The sequence below is a fragment of the Chlamydotis macqueenii genome, chromosome 19, assembly GCF_036417535.1.
Source record: "Chlamydotis macqueenii isolate bChlMac1 chromosome 19, bChlMac1.mat, whole genome shotgun sequence".
Lineage (NCBI taxonomy): Eukaryota > Metazoa > Chordata > Aves > Otidiformes > Otididae > Chlamydotis > Chlamydotis macqueenii.
This window is the reverse complement of record NC_141574.1, coordinates 1316068-1337663: the sequence shown is the minus strand read 5'-3', so window position 1 is coordinate 1337663 and position 21596 is coordinate 1316068. Positions and strand designations below refer to the sequence as shown.

The 21596-nt window shown below is 54.6% G+C and overlaps 1 protein-coding gene across 4 annotated transcripts in view; it reads left to right on the top strand.

Moving 5' to 3' along the window:
* Window positions 1–21596, top strand: part of MNT (MAX network transcriptional repressor) — an 82703-nt gene that overhangs the window by 34048 nt on the left and 27059 nt on the right. Inside the window, exons 4-6 of one of the 4 annotated variants that reach the window (XM_086762746.1) lie at window positions 5352–5801; window positions 8605–8920; window positions 11268–11390. In XM_086762746.1, coding sequence (XP_086618872.1) covers window positions 5478–5801; window positions 8605–8920; window positions 11268–11390 — 763 coding nt within the window. In that variant the 5' untranslated portion in view covers window positions 5352–5477. Of the gene's footprint in view, window positions 1–5351; window positions 5802–8604; window positions 8923–11267; window positions 11391–13178; window positions 13346–21596 lie in introns of those variants that run through there. The other 3 variants (XM_086762747.1, XM_086762748.1, XM_086762749.1) reach the window with 3 other exon arrangements.

The following is a 21596-nucleotide window of genomic DNA, read 5'->3' as shown; positions in this document are numbered from 1 at the left end:
CAGCAAATCACTATGCATTGCTATTTACAGGGTTAGGTTTAATGTTTGCAAAATTTTGACCTTTTTAGGTTAAAACAGTTCAGCCGATTCATGCTACCTCAGCAGCAGCTGCCAGGCAGGAGGGCAGCCCTGGCTGAACCAACTTCTGGAGCGGAGTGAGGAGCAGCCCAAGGAGGTGAGCTGCCTCCCTCTAGCAGGAAGCCAAGCCAGCATTGCTGCTGGGAAAACACGATGTGGTGGCATCGCGCTGAGCCGCCGGGCTCGGTACTCCAGCGCACAGAGCTCAGGCATGAGACACCTGCTGTGGTGTGCAGAGAAGGAATGGGAGCTGGCGAACGTCCAGCCTGGGGAAAAAGCAATGCTGGAGCTGCCCGTGTTACACCATTCCTCCTGCATTTACACGTACTTTGTCAAACGTCCCGTCATCTGACAATTATTTAACAGGACAATATAGACTGGAAGAAATTTGTTCTTCAATATTGACATTTACACTTTTAAACAACTTCCCTCTACAAACTATTGTTGGGTTTTACCATCTTGTAGTAAGCTGGGAATTTTATTTTTTAACTCTACATTATCGTACTCGTTCCGTCCCAGAGGGAAGCGTCCCACATACTGAATCCAGCAAGCGGCAGACTCTCACTTCCCCAGTGAAAACATTGCAGTTTCTCTTGAATTTTGTTCTACTTTTGTTAAACCTACACAGTGATTTTTATCTCTAAAATAAGTTTTCTGACTCTTCCACTCCCAAAGCAGATATCTAAAAAGCCCCAGTGACTATGTATATTACAGAAACTATTAAAAAGACAGGGCATTCGTGTGGGTACCACTGAAAGAGGCAGATCTTGTCACAGAAAACAGGCATTCAGGGTAGAAAAAACAAACAGCTCCAAAACAAACGGTGGCAGGGTAACAGAGAAGGTGACAAGTCCCTTTCCCAAGGCCACAGCAGACGCAGGAATGAACCTCGCAGAGCTCTGCAGGCGCCCCGCCGGCTCTCGGGGGGCTGCCCGGGGTCCGGGGCTGCCGAAGCCGGGGAGAAGCGTGGCTGGACGGCCCGGTTTTGTCAGCAGAGCAACATCCAGTATGATGTGATGCGCTAGCCCCAAACCAGAAAGGCCGTTTAGGAGAGGTGTTACCACCGCCACCTGTCTCTCCAGCTGGCGAGGTGCTGAGTCGGTTCCTCAGCAATGTGCAGCTTTTTAAACGATGCACCTGCTCGTATGTTTTTTGGAGACTGCTGAACTGGACTGAGAAATACCCTCTGTGCTTTCGGTGCCTGGCCGACATGCCCTGCTCCGGGGCAATGTGCGCGCTCCATCATTTTGATCACTTCCCTTTAGCTGCCCCTGATGGAGCCAGCGCTTGCGGGTGCAGCACTGGCATGGGGTCAGCTGTCTGTCGTCGCCGAGCTGTGCTATCGCGAGCTCCAGGAACCTGGAGGGGATCATTCCCAGTAGGCAAAAGCTGTGTACTGGGCTGTACGCTGGGCTGGGCTGTACACTGGGCTGGGCCCAAATGCCAAATTTCAAATGTCTTTTCTGTTTGTTTGTTTGTTTTTTTTCCTTAGAAGTGAGTCACAAAAGATTATAGGTAAAAATACGGGGAAAGTGGATGTTCTTCCCTCTGATAGACGGTTTTCATTTGTAGTCCAGTTAATAATGGCCCACTGGCGATATCATAGGCCATTTCTCCTTTATGCAGTCTGCAAGGACAGGAGCACAAGCAGAAATAAAGCCACTTGCCCCGTCTGTACATTTAAAAGTAAAAACCAGCAATAACATACACTCAGGGAAGAAAATAAACCAAAGGGTAGTTCAGCATGATCATTTCTATTTGACTGCGAAAAGCACTCGCAAAGACACTTGTGTTTTTTCTAGGCGACAGCCTGTGTGAGGAGGGCGCCTCTCGTTCGGCTGGGTCCTGGCTCTTCAGCTTTCAGAGCTACTAGCTGCATCGGTCGGGTTTTGTAGTTACTAGTTCTAGTGTTACCTGCTGGGGCTGGTTCAATGGAAAACACGTCTGGGTGAGCAAGGAGCAGCAGCTCAGGCGTACATCAGTGTTGGTACAGGTCACGTACCCCTTCCCTCGGAGCATCGCGGAGGGCTTCACATACAGGAATGACCCCTGCGCATTTCCGCTCCGCTGAGGGCTCACCCTTGCTTCACGGTACGAAGGAGAGGAGTTTATTTAAATTAAAGGTGGCTGGAGTAATCCATCATGAACATTTCATTTCAAACCCACTACTCTTACTCTTCTTTCAGTCCTGTTGCCACGCTTGCAGCGCGAAGGCCATGAGAGGATGCTGTTTGGGGAGGGTTTGCGGGTGCCGGGGCACTGCTAGCCCCCGCCCACGCTGCCCTCCCCATCGCCTCACAGGCAGCCGGGCTCCTCGTCCCTACACACCCCAACAGCCTCAGTGCTGGCTCAGCTGCGGCGCGTGGCCCTGGCCCTGCGTGTGTCCATGTGCGGCGGGGCGCATGCGTGTGTGCAAGCACAAAGGTGCGGCTTCCTCAGGCGGTGGGGGCAAGGGCATTTCTCGGTTGGGGGCAAAATAAATGCAAGTTGCTCAGGCAGCCCTGGGATGCTGAGGAGCACAGCAGGAACGAGAGCCAGCTAAGCAGAAATATTGGCCTACATTTTTTTCTCCTCCTGGAGGAAGGCATGCGAGTTTCTATGGCAACTTGTGTTTCTGTTCGTCAGGCCTACTGACTCACTTCTGGGGGAGCTGCACGGAGAAAAAAGATGTTTTCTTTCTCTGCCAAGTCAAGTGGTTCCTTTTCTGCAGCCCACTGCTCTCGTCTGAGTTCGTCTGGTCAGTGTTTGAGGCTGGTGTGGCTTTGCAGAATCAGATTAGGGCCACAAGAAAAGAGTCAAACGTCTCAACATCCTCATCCCCTTGAAAAATCCCTGGCACCAAGTTGAGTTTATCTGCTTTCCAAGAGCAGGTCAGCCTAGCAAAGCACTGGGATGCGTGGGGCTGGCAGGAGGGCAGCGCAGGGGCTCCCGGCACGCTGCCGTTCGCCGGTTCGGGGAAGGCAGGAGCCGTTGTGCCTGGCCAGGGGGGACCAGGGCACACACCCCGCTGTACTTGCCAGCTCTGACGGACGTCAGAGGCTGACGGAGACGCTGCTGAGAGCGGCCATCTGCCCACGTGGTTGCTGAGAGGGGAACGGGAGCTGGCGAGGGCCTGGCTCAGTGGAAGGCGTGGACGCGTGTTCAGAGCCCAGAGCCAGGCAGTGCAGAACACGTTTGTTCCCAAGTACCTTTGTGGTGATAAAAGCCTTTTGTTTTAAAAAATCTACTAGCCCATGTTGTGTTTTACTGACATATGAGCTCTTTAGCCTGGCTTTAACAGCTGTATCCCGAATGGCTCCCTCCACGCAGACCAGCATCCATTGCTAAAATATTTGATTTCTGGCTTTGTGGTGGCATCTTGAGCCTCCTGGATCAAACTTCCACGGGCACACCTTCCATGGTCTCACCTGATCACCTCCGTGTTTCTCACTGGGAAGCTTCCGTAGGTATACAAGCTTGATTTTTCAGCAGAGCTCAGGGATGCTGAGTAACCATTTTTCCTTGAAACAGACGGGGAGCTTTGCATCTACTTCTCTCAGGCTCTGCTGAAAATTCCAGCTACTATACCCTGGAGAACCCTGCGAACACTGCCACGACCAGCAATTCTTCCGAAGCCTTTTCTTTTGCCTAATCACAAACATATGGCACACTTTAAGGGAGATTATCTTTACATTGTTAGCCTTAAAATGCAGCCACCTTCTAGCTTTGCCAGGTCACAGCAGCTATCCAGATAAATGGCAGAGCAGAAACAGAATGTGAACGCAGCACGACCTTGGTCAATCAGTTAATCTTTCTCTACTCTGTGTGCTCCAGCAAAATAAAAATCCATCCCCACACACTGCAAAGTGGTTTGAGATCCCGGGGTGAAAGGTACATCATAAGGCAGAGTATTAATTATTTAAGCCCTGATAGTATGCTTGGTACTGGAGGGAATACAGCTGAATTTACTGTGGTTGGTTGTTTATGCGTAGCTACTGTTTCCGTGGATTGCAGCGATGCAGCTGTCAGAAAACCGTACAGGTTGGAGTTTGCAGGCACGGTGTGCGGCTGCTCCCTCTTTGTGGTTCATCCCGCTAAGACTGAGAAATGGCAGTGAGGGACGCGAGGGCTCCAGCAGCAACAGAACTGCTACTTCAGGGAGTAGAAGGCTTTAAAAGACTTATGTCAGCATTTTATGTAGAGCTCCTTCTGAACTACACTGCGAGGGGGAGGAGGGTTAGGAGGGGGCCCGCGCTGCAAGCCACAGCGTATGCTCAACCCCGCATCCTACTAATTGGGGGAGGCGAAGGCTCCTTCCTCTTCTTCCGCGTTGCAATTGCAGTTCTTGAGGTTCTGTGGGAAAACCTAATCTAAAATTGCTCATAAATTGGTTTTCTGGTTGTTACATTAAGCTGGATTCCGCAGTGAAAGGCATTGATTTTTAGATTTGAGAATGCTGAATAATTGATGTGCACTTGCCTCCTAAACCAGATTGTGGCAGTTCGATGGCTCTGGCCCTGCTCAGAACAGATCCAGACAGTGACTGTTTTAAGATACAGGCAAACTTTGAACTGTCTTACTTTTCAGCGTCTGCTTTAAAAGGGATGTCTTTTCTAGCATTACGTCGTGTTATTGAGGTTTTATTTTATAGTGTCCAATAGTGTCATCCTACTGCAAGCACAAAGCATGATTTTTAGAGCTGCTGTTCCTTAAAACCGGCTTTTGCTATCATTCCATTTTAATATGGCCATATATTATGATACAGAACTGTTCAGTACAAGCATGAGCACCTATAGACACAAAGGGAAAATTGTATTTTTATGAACCATGCAGACGTTGATCATAAATCTAAATAAAATCCTTTTTCAGAACTTTTGTCACATTGAATTGGCTTGTGCCCATTCTGTTCTCACACGTGCATGTGGTAGAACACACTTAAAAATAAAACAGCGTGCTAACACGTAAGTTATTTAATGGGGTGTTTGCACTGTCGTTGCGCAGAGACTTTATCTCTGAAGAGCTTAATATACTGCTGCACGCGTTTAAGTCACGTACAGACGTTGATGACAGGTGTGTAATTTCTCTAACAATTTCATTTTATTTTTAATATTCTGCATCTGCACTGACTGTAGCAAACAGGGCAAAATGTGTTGATTGTCCCCTTGCGCGGGGTCAGCTTTGGCTAAATCATCAAAAGCCAGAAACATCTATGAAGTGTTCTTTTGCTGAGTCCTCCATTTAAATGAACTTGCAGGCAGCAGCAAATCTTTTTCCTCTCATTTTCCCTAGACCAGTTTCTGCGTCCCTCAGAGGTCACAGCCTCCCCAGAGAGGAGCCTGATGTCTGAGAAGCGCCGCTCTGAACCAGTCCAAATGCCGCTGTGATCATCCCAGCTCGGTACGCCAGCTTCCATCCACCGGATGATGGACCCCACCTGCGGGAGCCCCTCAGTAAGGCTAATCACACAGTGCTGGCTAGCCAACCCGTCTGGCCACTGGCCTCCACCAAGACGGCGCGCTGTCCCTACGCAAGTTACTGACGCCGTGGCTGACATTTACGGTGGGTCATCGACAGTGGCGGCATGGCACTGCGAGTGGGTGGCCGCGTCCGCCGCTTCGCGTCCTGTCCCCATCACGCCTGCTTGCCCTTGGCCGTATGACGATGGGGACAGCCATCGCTCCCCAGGCGGGGGCCACGGGGAAGGACCCAAGGCGGGGACCACTCTTGGTGCGCGGGGACCTAAGGTGGGGACCACTCTTGGTGTGCGGGGACAACGCAGGGCGTCTCTCGGAGCGCAGCGCTGGCTCTGGGCGTGCCGGTGCCGCCTCGCACAGGACATCGAGAGCTGCTCTGCGCGCCGCACCCCTCTCCGTGGCCCGAGCAGGTGGGGCTCGCTCCGGCGGCCGCCCGCAGCCCCGTTCTCGCCCGGCTGCTTCCCCGGTGCCTCTCCCGCCGCCGGGTCGCCATCGCGCGGGGGGGGCGCGGCGGGTGCCGCGGTGCGGGGCGCCCTCTGCCGGCGGCTGCCGGGGCTGAGGCGCGGGGGTCCCGGCGGGGCCCAACGAGCTCTCGCCCGCGGCGGGGGGGGGTCAGTTTGCCCCCGCCCTCGCGGTCTCGCAAAGGGACAGAGCGTGCGGGCTGCACCGGGTGGGTTTGAAAGGCCCCTCCAGCCCACGCTGCGATTCCGCGCGCTGAACCTTCTCCTCGGGTTCGGAGGGTCACTCAGCGGGAGAGCGCGGCGGGGTCGGGGGGCCGCAACCGCTCCGCAGCGTCCTGCTCCAGAACTTGTTTGTCTGGCACAGATTTTAGGACCGTTAAGAGGTGCCTCGAAGCAATGTAGAGGCAAATCCAGTTCTCGGTGGAGAATACTTGAGGTTTCTCGGTGTGTTTCGCAAATGGAATTCTGTCGTTCCACGTAGGTGTTTTATCACAGACAAGTTCGCAGCAGATTGGGAAGATACGTTCAGTGATCATTTCTTAGTCAGCAATTACTCCCCAGTCCCAGGAGACCTCAGCGTGCGGCCTCTGGACTTTGGATGGACCTTCCCCCCGCTATTTATCACCAATTCCAGCAGCAGCTGACTGCAGTCTGTCGCTGCTGCACGGCATTTCCTTGTGTTGTCACAAACAACAGGTCAGGGTTTCCCCTGCTTGCGTTAACTGCCTGGCGCTTCAGCACAGAGCCCGTCGAAGTTCGAATCCCGCTCAGATGGCACCAGTAAAGACAAGAGGATTCAGCAGCGTGCCCCAGAAAGCCAGCACTGAGCGTGGAGCCCAGCAAGTGTTTCTGAATCCCAGAATGACTGCGGTTCAGCTGAGCTGAACCGCTCTCTCGAGCGCTTCTGTGGCAAGGCATGCCAGATACTGTAGAAATATTAATGAAGGGCGGTGGGGAGAACGCAGCCAGGAGGAATGCGTGGCAGCGGTGCTGGCGCTGTCCCGCGGCTGCGGCCCCGCGGATGCCTGCCTGCGTACTGAAAGCTGCTTTGGCACAGGAGGGATTTCACTGATGCGTATCGTACTGCTGCGACCCATTGCTTTGGCGTCCACAAGAGTGATGGAAAACCGGAGCGTGAAGAAAACCGACCTTTAATGTTTTTTTTGGGGGGGGGGTTAATGTTAATGCACCTACAGTCAGAACCTTAAACCAACTCCATCTGGTTGGCTTACCCGAAACATCGAAGGACAACTGCATTACAAAACAAAAGCAGTTTTCTGGGAGGAAACCCAAGGCACTGTTCAGTTCCTCACGCTAGCAGAGAAAGCTGCAGGGAGGCCGGGCGGCTGGAAGCTGAATTCAGGCTTCTTCAAAGAGAAACTACGCACCACTTCTTGCTGTAAACCGCCACGGGGACAGGTGGAAGTCTGGGCTTCTGCTCATGGTGTTTCCAGATGACAACTAGCTATTTTTCAGAAGATCCACCTTAGCATAATACAAGCTGTCCTGGTGTCATGCTGACATTACTGGACCAGTATGGAGATTACTGGTAAGGCCAGGAGGAATATGGAGAGCGTCCGAGGCCTTGTGAATCTGGTATCGGCACTTCCCGGTGCTGCCCAAGGGGGATGTCGGGCGCTGCTGCGGGGAGGAACAGGCAAGTTTTGAGCCGTATCTGCAGAACTGTGCAAGACGCATTCATCACATAAGTCCCGCCTAACCCCTCTTCATGATTAAATATTTACAATGAGAATTTATTCAACATTAGTACCATAAATAAAAGGATTACAGGGAAAGTCAGAATGGTTCCATCAGGAAACAGTGCTAATTATTTTCACCCTTGTGGGTTTTTCTGCATTCAGTACTTGAATTTCAAAATGAAAATATTGAGATAAACTCCCGCTTTCATGTGAGTACAGTTGGTGTAATTTCTTATTCAGTGTGAAGTCTGAAAAAGGAGAATAAACACTCATCTCATCATTTACGTTCAGTCATAATTTGGGCCCTGAGCAACAAAGTATTTAAGCAGATGATAAAACTTTAGGCAGTCAAGTATTCCCACTGACTCCAGAAGGATTACTCAGAGGCCTGAAGGGAAAAGTTGTTTGTTCAGAGCAGGGGAAGAGCTGAACAAACCAGATTCCCGCGCTCGGGAAGCTGAGCCCTGGTGCCTGAGCGGGGGAGACGGATGAGGAGAGTTTACGATCTGGGTGCAGAAGGCAGAGCTCAATCCCTGCATGGCCACCGGCTTGCCGGGGATTCCCTGGCTAGCAGGGTTTTCCATGGTCTAGGAAAAGTCGCATCACTTTGTCTAGTACTGCCCCAGTGATCCAACCCAAGTGCGGGTGAGAGCGTGGCACAAAACCAATTACTCGAGTTGCTCATCCATTTTTATTTGAACGTTTATAAACAGTACAAACAGATAAAATTATTTAACTTTAGAAAGTAATATAGCTGGGGTTCTAAAAGACAATTACTGAGCTTACATTACCCGAGGTGCTCTAAAACCAACCATATTTCAAACGAAATACAAGTAATTCTGGCTGGGATGTAACTGTTTCTCTTGCTAGCAAAAAGGCTCCCGTTTAGGGATTTTTTTTTTTTACCAACAGGCACAACTAGGAAGTGATATTCTTAAAAGCTCCTTCCTGATAAGGAAAAAACCAGGACACCAGGGAACTGATACAGGCACACCGGACACTGCTGCGTGGTGGGACTGCCCGCAGCCGGAAGACGAGCAGTTACGGCCAGGGGCAAGAGCGTCGGACAGAGCTGGAGACCACACTGCGACGCGCGGGCGACGTGGTTTCCCCAGGGCTGTGGCACAAGTTCTGAAGAACATCCTGGTGCCAGCAGTGCAAACACCCACAGCTGCTCCTCACCAGCCTCACAGCGCCTCCTGCTCCAGGCACCTCGGCCAGGAAATGAGTGTGAGTAATTCCTGAACTGGGGGGGAAAGGGGAAAGTCTGCGTGGTGAACACAGCCAGAAAGCTCAGCTTACTCACGGTCACGTGATGCAAAAATTCTGAGGATGGTTTTGTGTAAGGAGAAGCTGCTTGCTGCATCGGCAGAAAGGAAATAGGCAGAATAACAGGAAGGAGGAGATTGTCGAATCTGCAGCAGTATTGCATCTATTCTTCCAAATCTGCACAGCTGAAGTCCTTAGTATTAGAATATGCCGGGCAGGATTTTAGAGCCTCCTTGCGGCATTTGGGGAATAGGTGGCGTTGTAACATAGTGTCATCCTCAAAATGCCAATTTTTCATCTCCTTTCAAGTCTTGTCTGTTTCTTTTTTCTCTATTTTTTGGGGGAGGGTGGGTAGAAGGAAAGATAATGGGACCTATAATCGTTGCTTGTTTTCCCTGCACTATCAATATGTGAATATCATGGTCATAATTCTATCTAAATAAATCTAAACCCATTCAAACTTTATATAATGCCATCAGTAACCCTGAAAATAAAGAAATGCATTTTACTGAGTACAGTAAGACTTGGTATTTGTTGAGATATTCAAAATGCTTAAACGCTTTTTTCACAACCCAGCTTCACATTAAGATATTATCCAAATTCATTGCGCACAGCGTATGGGAGCAACTTCATTCATGCTCAACTCCATTGATTTTAAACTTATTACAGAATATAGTAGAGATTAATATCTGTACCGTCTGAATGCCATCCAATGTTATCTAACAGATTGACTACAGAGGAGATAAAACACAAAGAGAAGTTAAAACGCCCTTGGCATTCCCTCAGAACAGGTGAAAAGGCACCTCTGAACCTGTGTGTTCTGGTAAAGGAAACAAAAGCTTTAAATTCTCCTAAGTTACGTCTGGTCTTTGGCAACGATGAAAAAAAATCAGTCACGTGATTGGACTGAAAGTTTCAGTACCACAGATGGAAACCAAGGAGCCCTCCTGCCCCCCGAGAAGGGCTGGCCGTGGGCAGCTCCCGAAGGGGAAGCAGCAATGCCACCAGCCGCAGCCGCCGCAGGAGCCCTCTCCGCTCTGCTCCAGGCGACTCCTGCCCGGGGCTGCTGTCGGGGTAGCCCGGGTCGGGGAGAGCAGCGCAACCGAGAACAGAGCGCTGGGGCCGCGTAGCCTGAGCGGAAGGAGGGCTCTGACTCCAGACCCAGCCGCTCTGCTTCTTGGCGTCCGCAGCCCCCGCAGTCCGTGTTCGGCTGGGTTGTGTGGATAGCCCAGCGCCTGCTCTTCACAACGGGGTGCAAATTGGACCTCTCTATACTTTTAGCACATACACAAAGTTTTAAAAGCTCTCCCTAAGCGTTCACAAAGTCAATCCAAATAATTTAAGAGTTCTGGTTTATTACTGTCCCTAGTAACAGGGTCAAATGATTCAGCGAAAACCTTTCTTGGTTTATTCCTCCAGAGGTAGATGAATACACAATTGATGGATTTTGGATGTGTTCCCAAGCTGCTGCATCGGCTGGGTCCAACAATTCGCAATAAATGAATTTAATCAGGAAACATCGCTCCGATATGAATGTTTAATGGCACTGATTTATACTTTCAGCTGCCGAAGTCAGGAGCTAGCTTAGCGGCTGCAAGCCCACAGAGCTCAAGGTTTCAGAACAACCAACTTTCCTTGGAGACTGGAGTGTTGCAAGAGATGTTACCAGACAGGCAGAAGGGAAGTTTTGCCTCCTACTGAAGCAGTTAACCCAGCACAGAATTAAACTATTCAAACATACCTGAAACTGCTTCTTCTAAAAGCTGTGTTCTAACAAGTGCACTCCTTCAGAGCACTGGCTGCTGTACTGTCAGTAAGTTCCTCTAATGATTCATTTTTGTTGTCTTGGTTTTTTATCTCGCCTGCTAAAAACCAAGAGTCTGTAGCCCTCGCAGGAGCGGAGCCAGCAGCGGGTCTCCGAGCTGTGCTGTGAAGCCGTGGGCAGCGACTGTGGCTCTCTGCAGGGCACAAGTTCTGTGGTTATGAGGTATTGTTTGTAGAGCAGGTTGGATGGCAGAATGGCAATTCCTTCTTAAAACCGAGGCCATCTAGAAGAACGCTCTGTCAATCTGTGCGGTTTGTAGGGTTACGCGTAGTATGAAAGACAAGAGAGAGGTGGGTGGAGAAGGAATCTGTGGTCTTTGGCACTTACACACATAGACCTGGTCTACAAAACTGCAGCCCGCACCATCAGCTGAGACTGCAAGACACCTTTGCCCCAGCTGTGGATTTCCCGCTCCCTCCTCTGCAGAATCGGGGCTGGGTGGTGCAGGGCAGTCATGTTACAACTCCTCCATTTATTGCAGAAGATGCGAGGAGCGGGTTGAGGAGGCCTGCAGGAAGAGGACGGATGATTGAAGAGCAGCCGAGAGGTTCCTCGAAAGATGCAGCGCGTCCCGCCAGGAGCTTCCGCTGCCTGCTGCTGCCAGGTGAGTTCCTTCAGCCGGGCTCTCACAGACAGTCCGTACCCACATCTTCCGCTCGCCAGTGCTGGCCACGCGCTCAATAACGTTGTGAGGTATCCGGCTAACCCCGCGGTGAGTTCGGGGCAGAGCCCGGGAGGAAATGACTGCTTCCATCTCCAGAGAAAGATCTGATGTGTGAGCAGGAAGTGAGGCCGCCGGCCATGCGCCGAGTGAGGAGGCAACGTCCTGACTGGTGGGCGCAGGCGGAGCGGGACGGGTGCACCTTCACAAGCCAGTCCCAGGCGCCACAAACCAGTCCGGCCCAGCTCATGAGGGCTTGGTTTTGCCACCTTCAGTGGCTTATTCGGTGTAGTTTTGGGTCTGCAAATTCTTTACATTTTTTTAATAGAATGAAAATTCTGAGATGGAAATCCAATTTTTTCAATCTCAATCCTTGCACAAGAATCATTACTTTTGCTAATTCACTTCTTTTTCCTTTACTTCACTATCTTTTCCCAGCTCAAAAAAAAATAAGTTAATCAGGGCCAGATGCTTAGCATGGAAAATTCCAATGTGAATAATTAAAAGTTTAATTTAGTTTTGTAAGCTACTGAAAAAAGGGCCTTACAGAGGAAAACGTTCGCTCTCGCTAACCGCAGGCGGCACTTTCAGCTGCACGGAGCGGTACGTCCAAACCAGCAGACACCGCACGCCATGGCTTTCTGTGGGTGCTCTCCAAAGGCTCCCTTGCTCTTCGCTGTTGGCCAACCCAACGGGCTCGGGACACACCGCAGCCCCTGCTCACACGCGCCCTCGGAGAGCCGGGAAGCGGGTCTGGGAGGGCGCGTGGAGGGCAGAACCTGGGAAAAGCTCTGCCGTGAGACGAGTTGTGTCCGGATCCCAGCCGGCTGCGGATCAACGCTTTTCTCTGTGGCAGCGGGAGGCTTTCAGGGGCAGCGCGGATTTCACGCTGGCGAGCCCGGCCCGTAAAGGATGTGCATTGAAAAAAAAGAAATCTATTTTATTTTCTTGACTTCATGATATCTGGGGAAACCCACGCGCAGGAGACAGGGGACACCGCGGGGACACGCCACCCGCGCCGCTGCCGCGCGCGGCCGTGCAGGCGCGCCCGCATCGACGCCGCAGCGCACGCCGCGCCGCGCGCTCCTGCTCGGCGGGACTCCGCTCTTTGCGGAAACTTACGTAGAAACGCGATTTTCGGTCGAGCGCTGCTCCCGGGCCGCCCCCGCCCCCCGGGCCCCGGCGGGCCTGCTCGCTGGCCGGGAGCCGGGCGCGGCCGGCAGGAGGCGGCGGGGGCCAGGCCTGGCAGCGCCGCGCGTCCGGCGCTCTGCGGCGCAGGGCGGCGCGGCCCCTTTAAGGCGCGCGGCGGCGGCGCGGGGCGCCCATGTGGAGGTGCTCCATGCCTTGTTGTCCTCCGCGCCCATTGGCCCGCGCCGCGGTGACATATTGTAATGGACCGCGAGCGCACTGCGGGGGGAGGGTCGCCCGGAAAACCCGGCGGCCGGAGCGCTGCGTCGCCGGCCCGGCTCGGCCCCCACGGCGCCCGGCGCCCGCCCCGGGGCGAGCCCGGCGTTAGCGGCCGCCCCGCGCGGCCGGCGAGGCTGTGGGGCCGCCCCCGCCCCACGGCGGGCCGGACCGGCCGCCCCGTCCCGTCCCGCCCCGTCCCGTCCGGGCGGCGCCCCGCGCTCCGCGCCGCGTCTTGCCGCCGCCCGCCGCGTAGTAGCGGGGCCGCGCCAGCGCCCGCCTGTTGTGTTTCTGTTGCCGCCCGCCATCTTGTCGCCAGCGCTGCTGCCGTCGGGGCGAGCCGCGGGGCGGCGCGGCGCCTGCGGCCGGGCCCGCGCGACCGGGAGAGGCGGCGGCGGCGGCGGCCGGGGCCCGCGCCATGAGCATCGAGACGCTGCTGGAGGCGGCGCGGTTCCTGGAGTGGCAGGCGCAGCAGCAGCAGCAGACCGCACGTGGTAAGGGGCCGGCCGGGGCCACCGCCTGACAGCCCGCGCCCGGCCGGGGCGGTGCGGGGCCCGGGGCGGGGGCGGCGCCGGGCCGGCACCTCGGGGGATGCGGCGCTGGCGGGGCGAGGCGCTGCCGCCGGGGGCAGCGGCGGGGGGAAGCCCGCGGCGGGCGGGGAAGTGACAGGGCGCGGGGGGGCGGGGGGAGAAGGGGGGGCGGGCGCGGCGCCGCCCCGGCGGGGGCTTCCTGCGGGCGGGGTGGCCCCGAGCACCCACAGCCCCCGGTTCCCCGGGCCGCGCCGGGGGGCGCCGGTCGCCCCCGCCCTTCCCGCGGGCGCGCCGCCGCGCGCTGCGTGTCCCCGCGCCGCGGGCGGGGCGGGGGCGGGGTCGCGCCGCGTGACGCGCCAGGCGCCGCCCGCCACCACGTGCGCGCGGCCCCGCCCCGCCCTCGCGCGGGGAGCCCGGCCCCGCCTTCCCCCCCCCCCCCGCCCCGGCTTTGCGCGGCGTGCGCGGCCCCGGGGCTGCGGGATCCCCGCCCGGGGCTGGCGGGGGAACACACGCGGGGAAGCCCCGCGGCGCTGCCCCGCTCCGCCGGGCCGTAGCGGCCCCCCCGCCCCGCGCTGCCGCCTCTCCGGGGCCGCCCGGCGGCCGCCCGCGGCCCCTGCGCACGGGGGGGTTGGTTCCGCCCTCTGCGGGGGCGGGGGCTCGCGGCGGGGGCCGCTCTTTGTGTGCCGCCGCCGGGCGCGGGCCGCGGCCCCGCGGTGTCAGTGATGAGTCACGGCCGGGAGAGGAGCCGTTAGCGGGCGGGGGCGGGAGAGCGGCCCCGCGCCCGCGGCCTGCGCGGCTCCTGCTGCGGCGGCGGTGGCCCCGGCGGGGCGGGAGCTGGCCCCGCGGCCCCGGGCAGGGCCGACAGAGCCCCGGGGCCTGGCCGGATCCCGTGGCAGCCTCCTTGCCCTCTGGGCAGCGGCGCGGGGCGGCTGCGGACGCCTGCGGCTCGCAGGCGGTGACCGTGCCGCGGGTGCGGCAGAGCCGAGGCGCGGGAGAGCGGGCATTAAGCAGGGCTGTGTGTTGTGTCCCCTCCTGCTGCAAAACGTTCCGGTGGTTATCCAGCCGCCCCGCGTTGTGAGAGCGTTCTGTAAACGGGTGCAACAGCTGAGATGTGGGATGCAGGGGAAGAAGCGTGGACCGCGGGGCGGGAGGGGCAGCGGTGGCCCGGCTGCAGGCTCTTGGGTAACCTCTGACGGCAGAAATGATTGCTAAGTGGGGCACAGGCAAGGCAATGCCCCCAAAAAACCCCAAAAAAGAAATTTGGGGGGGCTTTCTCCTCCCCAGGAGCAGCACGCGGGGGTGTGTGGAGATGCTGGTTTATACCACAGCCTGCCGCAGGTCGGACCTGCCTGGGCGAGCTGCACAGCGCCCAGCGCAGCGCTCCCTCCGTTGTGGCCGGTGCTTTGTGTCCTGCTGTGATGTACGCAGTCACCGTTTCTGCTGCAACAGACACGTCAGGGCTGAACTGTCTGGGGGAGCAGCAGCGTCAGTGCAAACGTGGCTCCTTCGGGGAAGTCATGAGCGCCAGGAAGATGTGTGGCACGAGAGGGAGGAGCCCGTCACTTGGACTTTGGGTAGCAGGGAGATGTCAGGGGAGAGCACAAGCAGGGAAATAGCTGGGAAAGACTCCTTGGGCAACAATAAGGCCTTCTAGGTTTCCTTCCTTCCCCTGCCACCTTCTTCCTCTCCTTCCCCTTGAAATGTGTGTTCAGATGAGCTTTGCATTGCGCCCACAGTCACACTGCGTAACTCTGGGCGTCCAGTCTGGCCTCAGAATCAATCCAGTTTGGGAACAGCCTTAAAAAACGTAAAATAAAACTGATGTAATGCTGCTGGGTCTAAAGTGGTCAGTGGTGCTGCAGAGTGCTTGGCCTCAGGCAGGAGAGCAGGACAGGAACCAGCTCGGGAGTCCCTGCTAACACAACAGTGAGCATGGTCTGTGATAATTCCCTGTGGGTCTGCTGGTGTCCAGGCTTTCCCACCAACTAGGTGGTGAAATACTGTAAATACTTCTGCTGTTGCTTTTTTCAAACCTGGGAATGAAGGAGGAAAAAGTTGTCTTCTCAGCCAGACGGTCATCATCCTGTCTTTACGAGGAGGAAAAACCAGGAAGGCTGAGGAGAAAGGAGAGCAGAATGCCTTTGGAAGAGGGTTAAAGTACAGTTGGTCCCTTTCGCGGGATTCCTGGCGCTGCAGTGCTTGCACGTGGAAACGCAGTGTGTGAGGCATCACCGCTCGTTCTGCCTGCCTGGAGAGCGCTGTGGCTGCTTCCCAGCTGGACAGAGGTCGTGCAGGACTGTCCCTGTGCGCGGTTCCTGACTGAGGAGAGCTTTCTGAAAGCAGGCAGCACTTGGATCTCCATGTTCTCCTTGGACTTGCCGGGAGGTCAGGCCAGCAGCTTTTGTCACTGTGTTGTCCTTTTTGTGGTTGGTAGTTACTGGGGTGCAGCTTGGATAATCTCAGGCTTTAGGGAGTAGGACAGCTGCTGGAGAGCTCCCTGGACTAACCTGAACTGAAATCGCATCCTTCAGGGAGCAGAGTGGTGCCAGCGAAGCTGTGAGAGCGACACCTGCCCCAACACCTACCCTCTCCTTCCACGTAGCGCACGCTGCTGCCTATGACACCGGAGACCTCTGAAGTGCCGGGAGAAGGCCAGCGGTGCAGGCAGGGTGATGCTGTCCCCGGGCACCCGCGTGGTGCCTCACAGGGCGCGTGCCGCGTTTCTCAGGTCTGCACATAAAGCGTTGGAGTCAGGTTCTGCTGTGTTCGGCGAGGTGCTGGTTTCCGTCAGCACACACGTGGCGTCCAAGTGCTTTCACACCTGACAGAAGTGCCGCAGAACGTCCCGTTTCCCGGCCGTAACCGATGGCTTTGCTCAGGTCTGTTTCGTTTTCCAGCAGGTATGCACGTGGCTGTTCCTGCTCCTTCAGCCTCTTCCTCCAGTGGAAAATTGGACCACGTAGGCTTTGCTTTTCTTCACTTACAACCAGAGCAGTTTTGTTCTGTGCCCTCAGCTCTCTGAGGGCTGTTTGTGTTTTGGGGAGTTGTTTGGGACACCGTTTGCCGCTGACCCACCGCAGGGAAACTCCGGCAGCTGTGAACGCGGAGCCTGCCCCGCCGCCAGCCTGTACGCAGCAGCGTCACTTCTTGAGTGCCTAGGTGATCAGCACTGCCCGCAGCGTGGTTCAAACCGTGTTTACAAGATGTTTGCCCAAAAGCCTGTTGAATATTACATATTATGTGTATTAATATTTCAGAGAACATCATTTCAGCTCGAGGCGTACCCAGAGGAGTAACAGCTTGGCAGAGGACAGCAACGCGGTATGGCCGTGGCTGGGACCTGGGGGCGACAAAGGTGGCAGTGCTGGGGGGTCCTTGAGTTGTGCCGCTGTTATTAAAGCGGAGTTCAGACTTTGCTAAAACACTTGCTGGAATTTGAAGGATGCAGCACAAGTGGTTGGTTGTTGTCTCCCAAGTAAACTGGGAGCAAATGAAGTGCGAGTAACAGGGTAAGTTAGAGGGAATTGTGTTAATTAATTAAACAACTACCCAGATATGTCTGATGATTTTTACATCTGTAGAATCCTCACTCCTGATGGCGCTTCCACAACAAAACACTTGTGCTGTTTACTGACTTAAAATATGGGGTTTGGAGGCTCTTCTGCTTGTGTGCTCATTGCACATCCTGGTTGGATCCTGTGTGCTTTGGGCTGGGCTCGTAGGACTCGGAAGTAATTTCTTACAGATGTGTGTGACGGGTTTATGTAGACACGCGGAGATGTAACGAAAATGAAACTTCAGTGGTTGGGCTGCTCGTCCGTGCCCCTGTTCGTCTGCTCAGCAGAGCCGTTCTCGTACGCGGTGACAAGTGTTACGTAAGTGCTGACGCTAGTAATAGTGTTGTTTGGGTGTGGTTAATTTGTGGGGAAAAACCCAACAGATTTGGGGGAGGTGAGTGGGATAGTTGATGTTGTGCATTTTTTCTTGTGATATTAAGGCCGTGGGAATGCAAACAGTAACAGACACACCCTGGACCTGCACCGTGTTGGCCTCGCACTGCAGCGTTGCATTGTTTTGGGTGTCAGGATTTTGAACTGCTCTTGTCTCACCCGCATCTGCACTCTTATGCCTCGTGCTGTTGTTGCTGCTGACCCTTTTTCTGTAAATGGGTGGCTCACACGCAGGTAGATGCGTGTGTTTGCACGTGCACAAACCCCAAACAGGTCCTCTTCTGTCTGTTATTTGCGAACCCCAGGGACATTTGGCTTGAATTGGAGGGTGGCTGATTCCTTTGAATTTGGGTTAATCCAAGAATGTTTCATGATCTAAGAAAGCAAATTTATTTATAATTGCAAGTAACTAATAGTTGTTTTCTTAGGGTTTTTCCCGTAGATATTAGTTTATGACCTGCTCAGCGTGCGTGCTCCGCTTTGCTGGTGCAGCTCAATTACGTTTCCGAGCCTTTTGTTTTTTGACCATTGCCAGCAGGGGTGGTGACCGCGCAGTAAGCATAGCTCTGGTCTTTTCCCATCTCATCTAACTGCCATTTTGGCACACATCTTAATTGCATGGGGTTGATAACGAGGTGTGTGGTGACCAGAAAGATTCCCTTTGGCTGCAGTGCCACCCACCTAGTGCTGATGGGCGAGAACGCACCAGCTGACACCCAGCACCCCTGCTTCCGCAGCGGCTTGGTGCTGTGCTCGGTGTGGTTCTCCTGGTCTCTCTCAGCAGGTCTCGTCAGGATGATGTTGAGACACGTCTCCAGAATCCCCGTAGGGCTTAAGGCCAGAGCTGGCTTGTGTCTGGCCAGCTCAGGACGCACACAGGTCCTGAGCATCGGAGTTAAAGCACCTCCCGACAAACAGTGCAGCGTTTATCGTTTTCAGAAGGCTTCCAGGTACCCAGGAGCTGCGCTGCAGCCCCGCAGCACGCCCGTGCCACAGGGGCGGATGGAGATGGCTCTGCTAGACCTGAGCACGAGCTGGGCTCCCTGGAGTCTGCGTGGGCCTGCCGAAACCACAGAGTAAACTGACAACAGGTCGGCTTCTGGATGGTAGTTGCCTTACGTAATCCTGACCTGCCTTGTCACTCAAGTGCCAGGCTAGCTGGTGTGCTCCCCTTTTCCTGTCTCTTTTGTCCCTTTTTTCCCTGTATGGTGAGCGCAGATCTAGTGTGGGCAGTCAGGCCAGCTGCTGGAGGGTGAAGGAGTCACGCTGGCCGCAGCAGAGGACCCTTTCCAAATCTGATGATGTCTGCGCGATTCAGCCTTCCTGATGCACTGAAGTAACTTCTTATCTCATTGTTTTGCAACGCAGCTCTGCGTCGCAGGCCAGCAGCAGGGCTGGAAGTTGGGAATCTGCTTTCCTTAAACCCGCTGGTGCCTTTGTCTGTGCTGTGGGGCATATCAGCTGAATTCTGTGTATAAAATACTGAACTTCCCGAAACCTGACAAAACTGTAAACGTCAAAATGTGTTGTTTGGGTTTTTTTTGATTGATGAGTGCTCTGGTCCTCAATGGAATCTTGTGGCAGTGAGTCCCGCAGTGTAATCATATGCGATATGTGAAAGGGTTTCTTTGTTTTTAACTTGTTGCTTTTCAGGCACTTGGGAGATGTAGTGCTGGGGAGCGCGGTGGTCTGGGGGCTCCGGTTGAGGGCAGAGACACAGCTCAGCTGCAGGCTGAGAGGAGCAGTAAAACTGTCCATAAGTTGTCCTTCCTTTCCCATCTTCATCTCCTTCTGTCTTCTCTACACGTACAGGCGTATGGGAGTGCTTGGAAAGGCAGTGATCATACAAATACAAAACAAGCATCCAAAGTTTGCAGGCCTTCCTTGCCAAAAAGAAGGCAAAGTTCTCTTCTGTTGGCTGATAAAGGCTGATGTCAAAGCATTTTATAGTCCTTAGTTGAATTTTGCAGCCTGTTTGAAGGCCACAGGTGGAAGAGCTGAGGTGCGAGGATTTGCAGTGTCTTACCTAAAGCTGTGCCTCCGTAGGCCAGGAAGTAAAGCTGAGCTTTCTGGTTCCCAGTGTCCTGTCTAGCTGGATGTGGAGGTTGGCATATTGAAAGCCCCAAGACTTGCTGAGCGTCACGTCTCCTGCCTGTGTGATCTTGCAGAGGTTGGGATAGGGATGAATGAGGAGTGTTTCATCCTGATCTGGTTGGAGATGTCGCTGATCCTTGCGGAGAGGTTGGACTGGATGGGCTTTAACGGTCCCTTCCCACCCAAACAGTTCTGTGATTCTATGAGATCAGGTCAGTCTTGTTGCAGACAGTACAGTTCACTCTGCTTGCTACTTAAAGATTCCCTTGGACTTCTCCCTGTTCTTCCTTCGGCCTCTGGTCTTTTCCATAGCAGCACCTGGTGAAGAACGTCATCTCCTTTGTGTTTCTGTGCTCAAGATTGTGTGCAGGAGCACGATGTGTATCTGGTGGTGCCTCCTGAGAGCCCACAGGGTGGCGATGACCCTGCGGAAGGCGCTGGACGTGCCGTGTGTTAGCACGTGTGCTGTGCCTGCGCACAAAGCAGATAGTGCTGCCAGGAACGGTACCCCAGCGCTGATGCTGCTAATGGGGTTCCCGGTGTCCCCGGACGGTGTGTGTGTATTTCTGTACATGGAAGAGGCGGGGGACAGAGAGACACTGTCCGGAGTGACCTCAGCAAGGTGGATTGGTGCCTGGGAGCGGGTTCTGCTCAGCCTAGTGAGAGATGCTGGGAAGGGGATCAAACTCTGTGGTGCTCACTCCCACCTTTTGCCAAATCGCCACGTCTGAACAGAACCATCTCAATTTGATGTCCGCTGTATGACATTTTGGTCACATTCTTGATTCTGTTTCTTTCATATACCTGTGTAGCTTGTGAGAAGTGCGTCCTTGCCTCATGAAGTCTCCAGACCAATCTGTTGAGTATTTGTGTGGCTCGGAAGGCACCAGGTTTTCCCACTGCAGCTCAGAATACCTGCTGGTTCGGTTCACCCCTCACATCGGTGCAGTCACGTTGCCATGAGAGAAGGTTTGAGAGCGCTCGGCAGCCCCTCGCGTAGATCAGTTGATGATGTGGGTGCTGTCAGACGGCTGGGCAGAGCAGGCATCTCCCTCTGGAAAATCTGCTACCAGCTGACAGCTTGAAGCATTCAAACAAGTCTGTTGCTCTGGTTTCCACCAGCTTTGTTCTCTCTGATTAGAGTTGCAATGGCCAAGTGGTTGGATCTTGCTAGTGAGGACGTGCTGCAGTTGTAGGTACGGTGTAGGTTGAGCCCTCGTCCATCCGCAGTAAGCCAGGCGAACAAAGACCATACCATGTATTTTTGATGAGCAGTGTACATTCTGAGGGTGCCTGCGCCACTGGCAGGTGATGCTGCAGGTACAGGGTTTTGTTGTGGAGGTGGCAGAATCGTAGTGATGCTGTAGTGTGTGCTGGAGGAGGAGCTGGCCTGCTCCGAGAACCTGCGCTTCCTCTCGGGTACCGGCACGCTGGCTCTCCGAGTTAAACGTGAGCTTTGCGAGGAGCCTTGCCCTGTGGCGGAGAGCAGTGTCCGTGTGAGCTCAGGGACGGCAGGGATAACTGTCCTGGTGCAGCTGATTTGGGTGATCGAGGAGAGCTGCTGCTGCTGTGCCCGTGCGCTGTGCTTTGGTGGGCAGATACCCTTGGATTCTTGTCTCCTGCTCTTTTTAAGTGTGGAGACAGGATTCTGTGGGATTCGGAAGGGTAATCTGCACATTTCCATTCGTGTCCTTGAGAAGAGAGGTGACTGCGAGCAGCCTGTGAACACAGCACCCGGCACAGCCGCGGGATGAAGGTGCAGCAGTGGGCTGTCGTTCTTGTCACGGGGATCGAGGAACGAGGAACGTTACGTGAGCTGGTGTCGAGCAAATGCGCTTACCTAACAGGCTGGTGGTTAACCGGCAGGTCTGGTTTTGCCGTGACTCAGCGTGTTATGTGAAGTCATTGAACCTGTCTTTGCTCCCAGGCTCTAGCGTGTGTAAAAGACAAGCAGTGTGTTGTCTGGCTGGAAGAAGTTTGCAGACCGCTTGCATCCCGAGGACCTGAGACCCGCTTGTGAGCGGTGGGTGGAGCGGGGTCTCAGAGTCGCTTCTGCGGGTACATCGGCTCAGCTCTCTGCTTTGTTTTAGGAGTACAGAGTTTGTCTCTAATGTGATGTATTAAGTTGGCTCACATTTGTCATTCTTTTCGGACCAGTACATTTGAAGCCC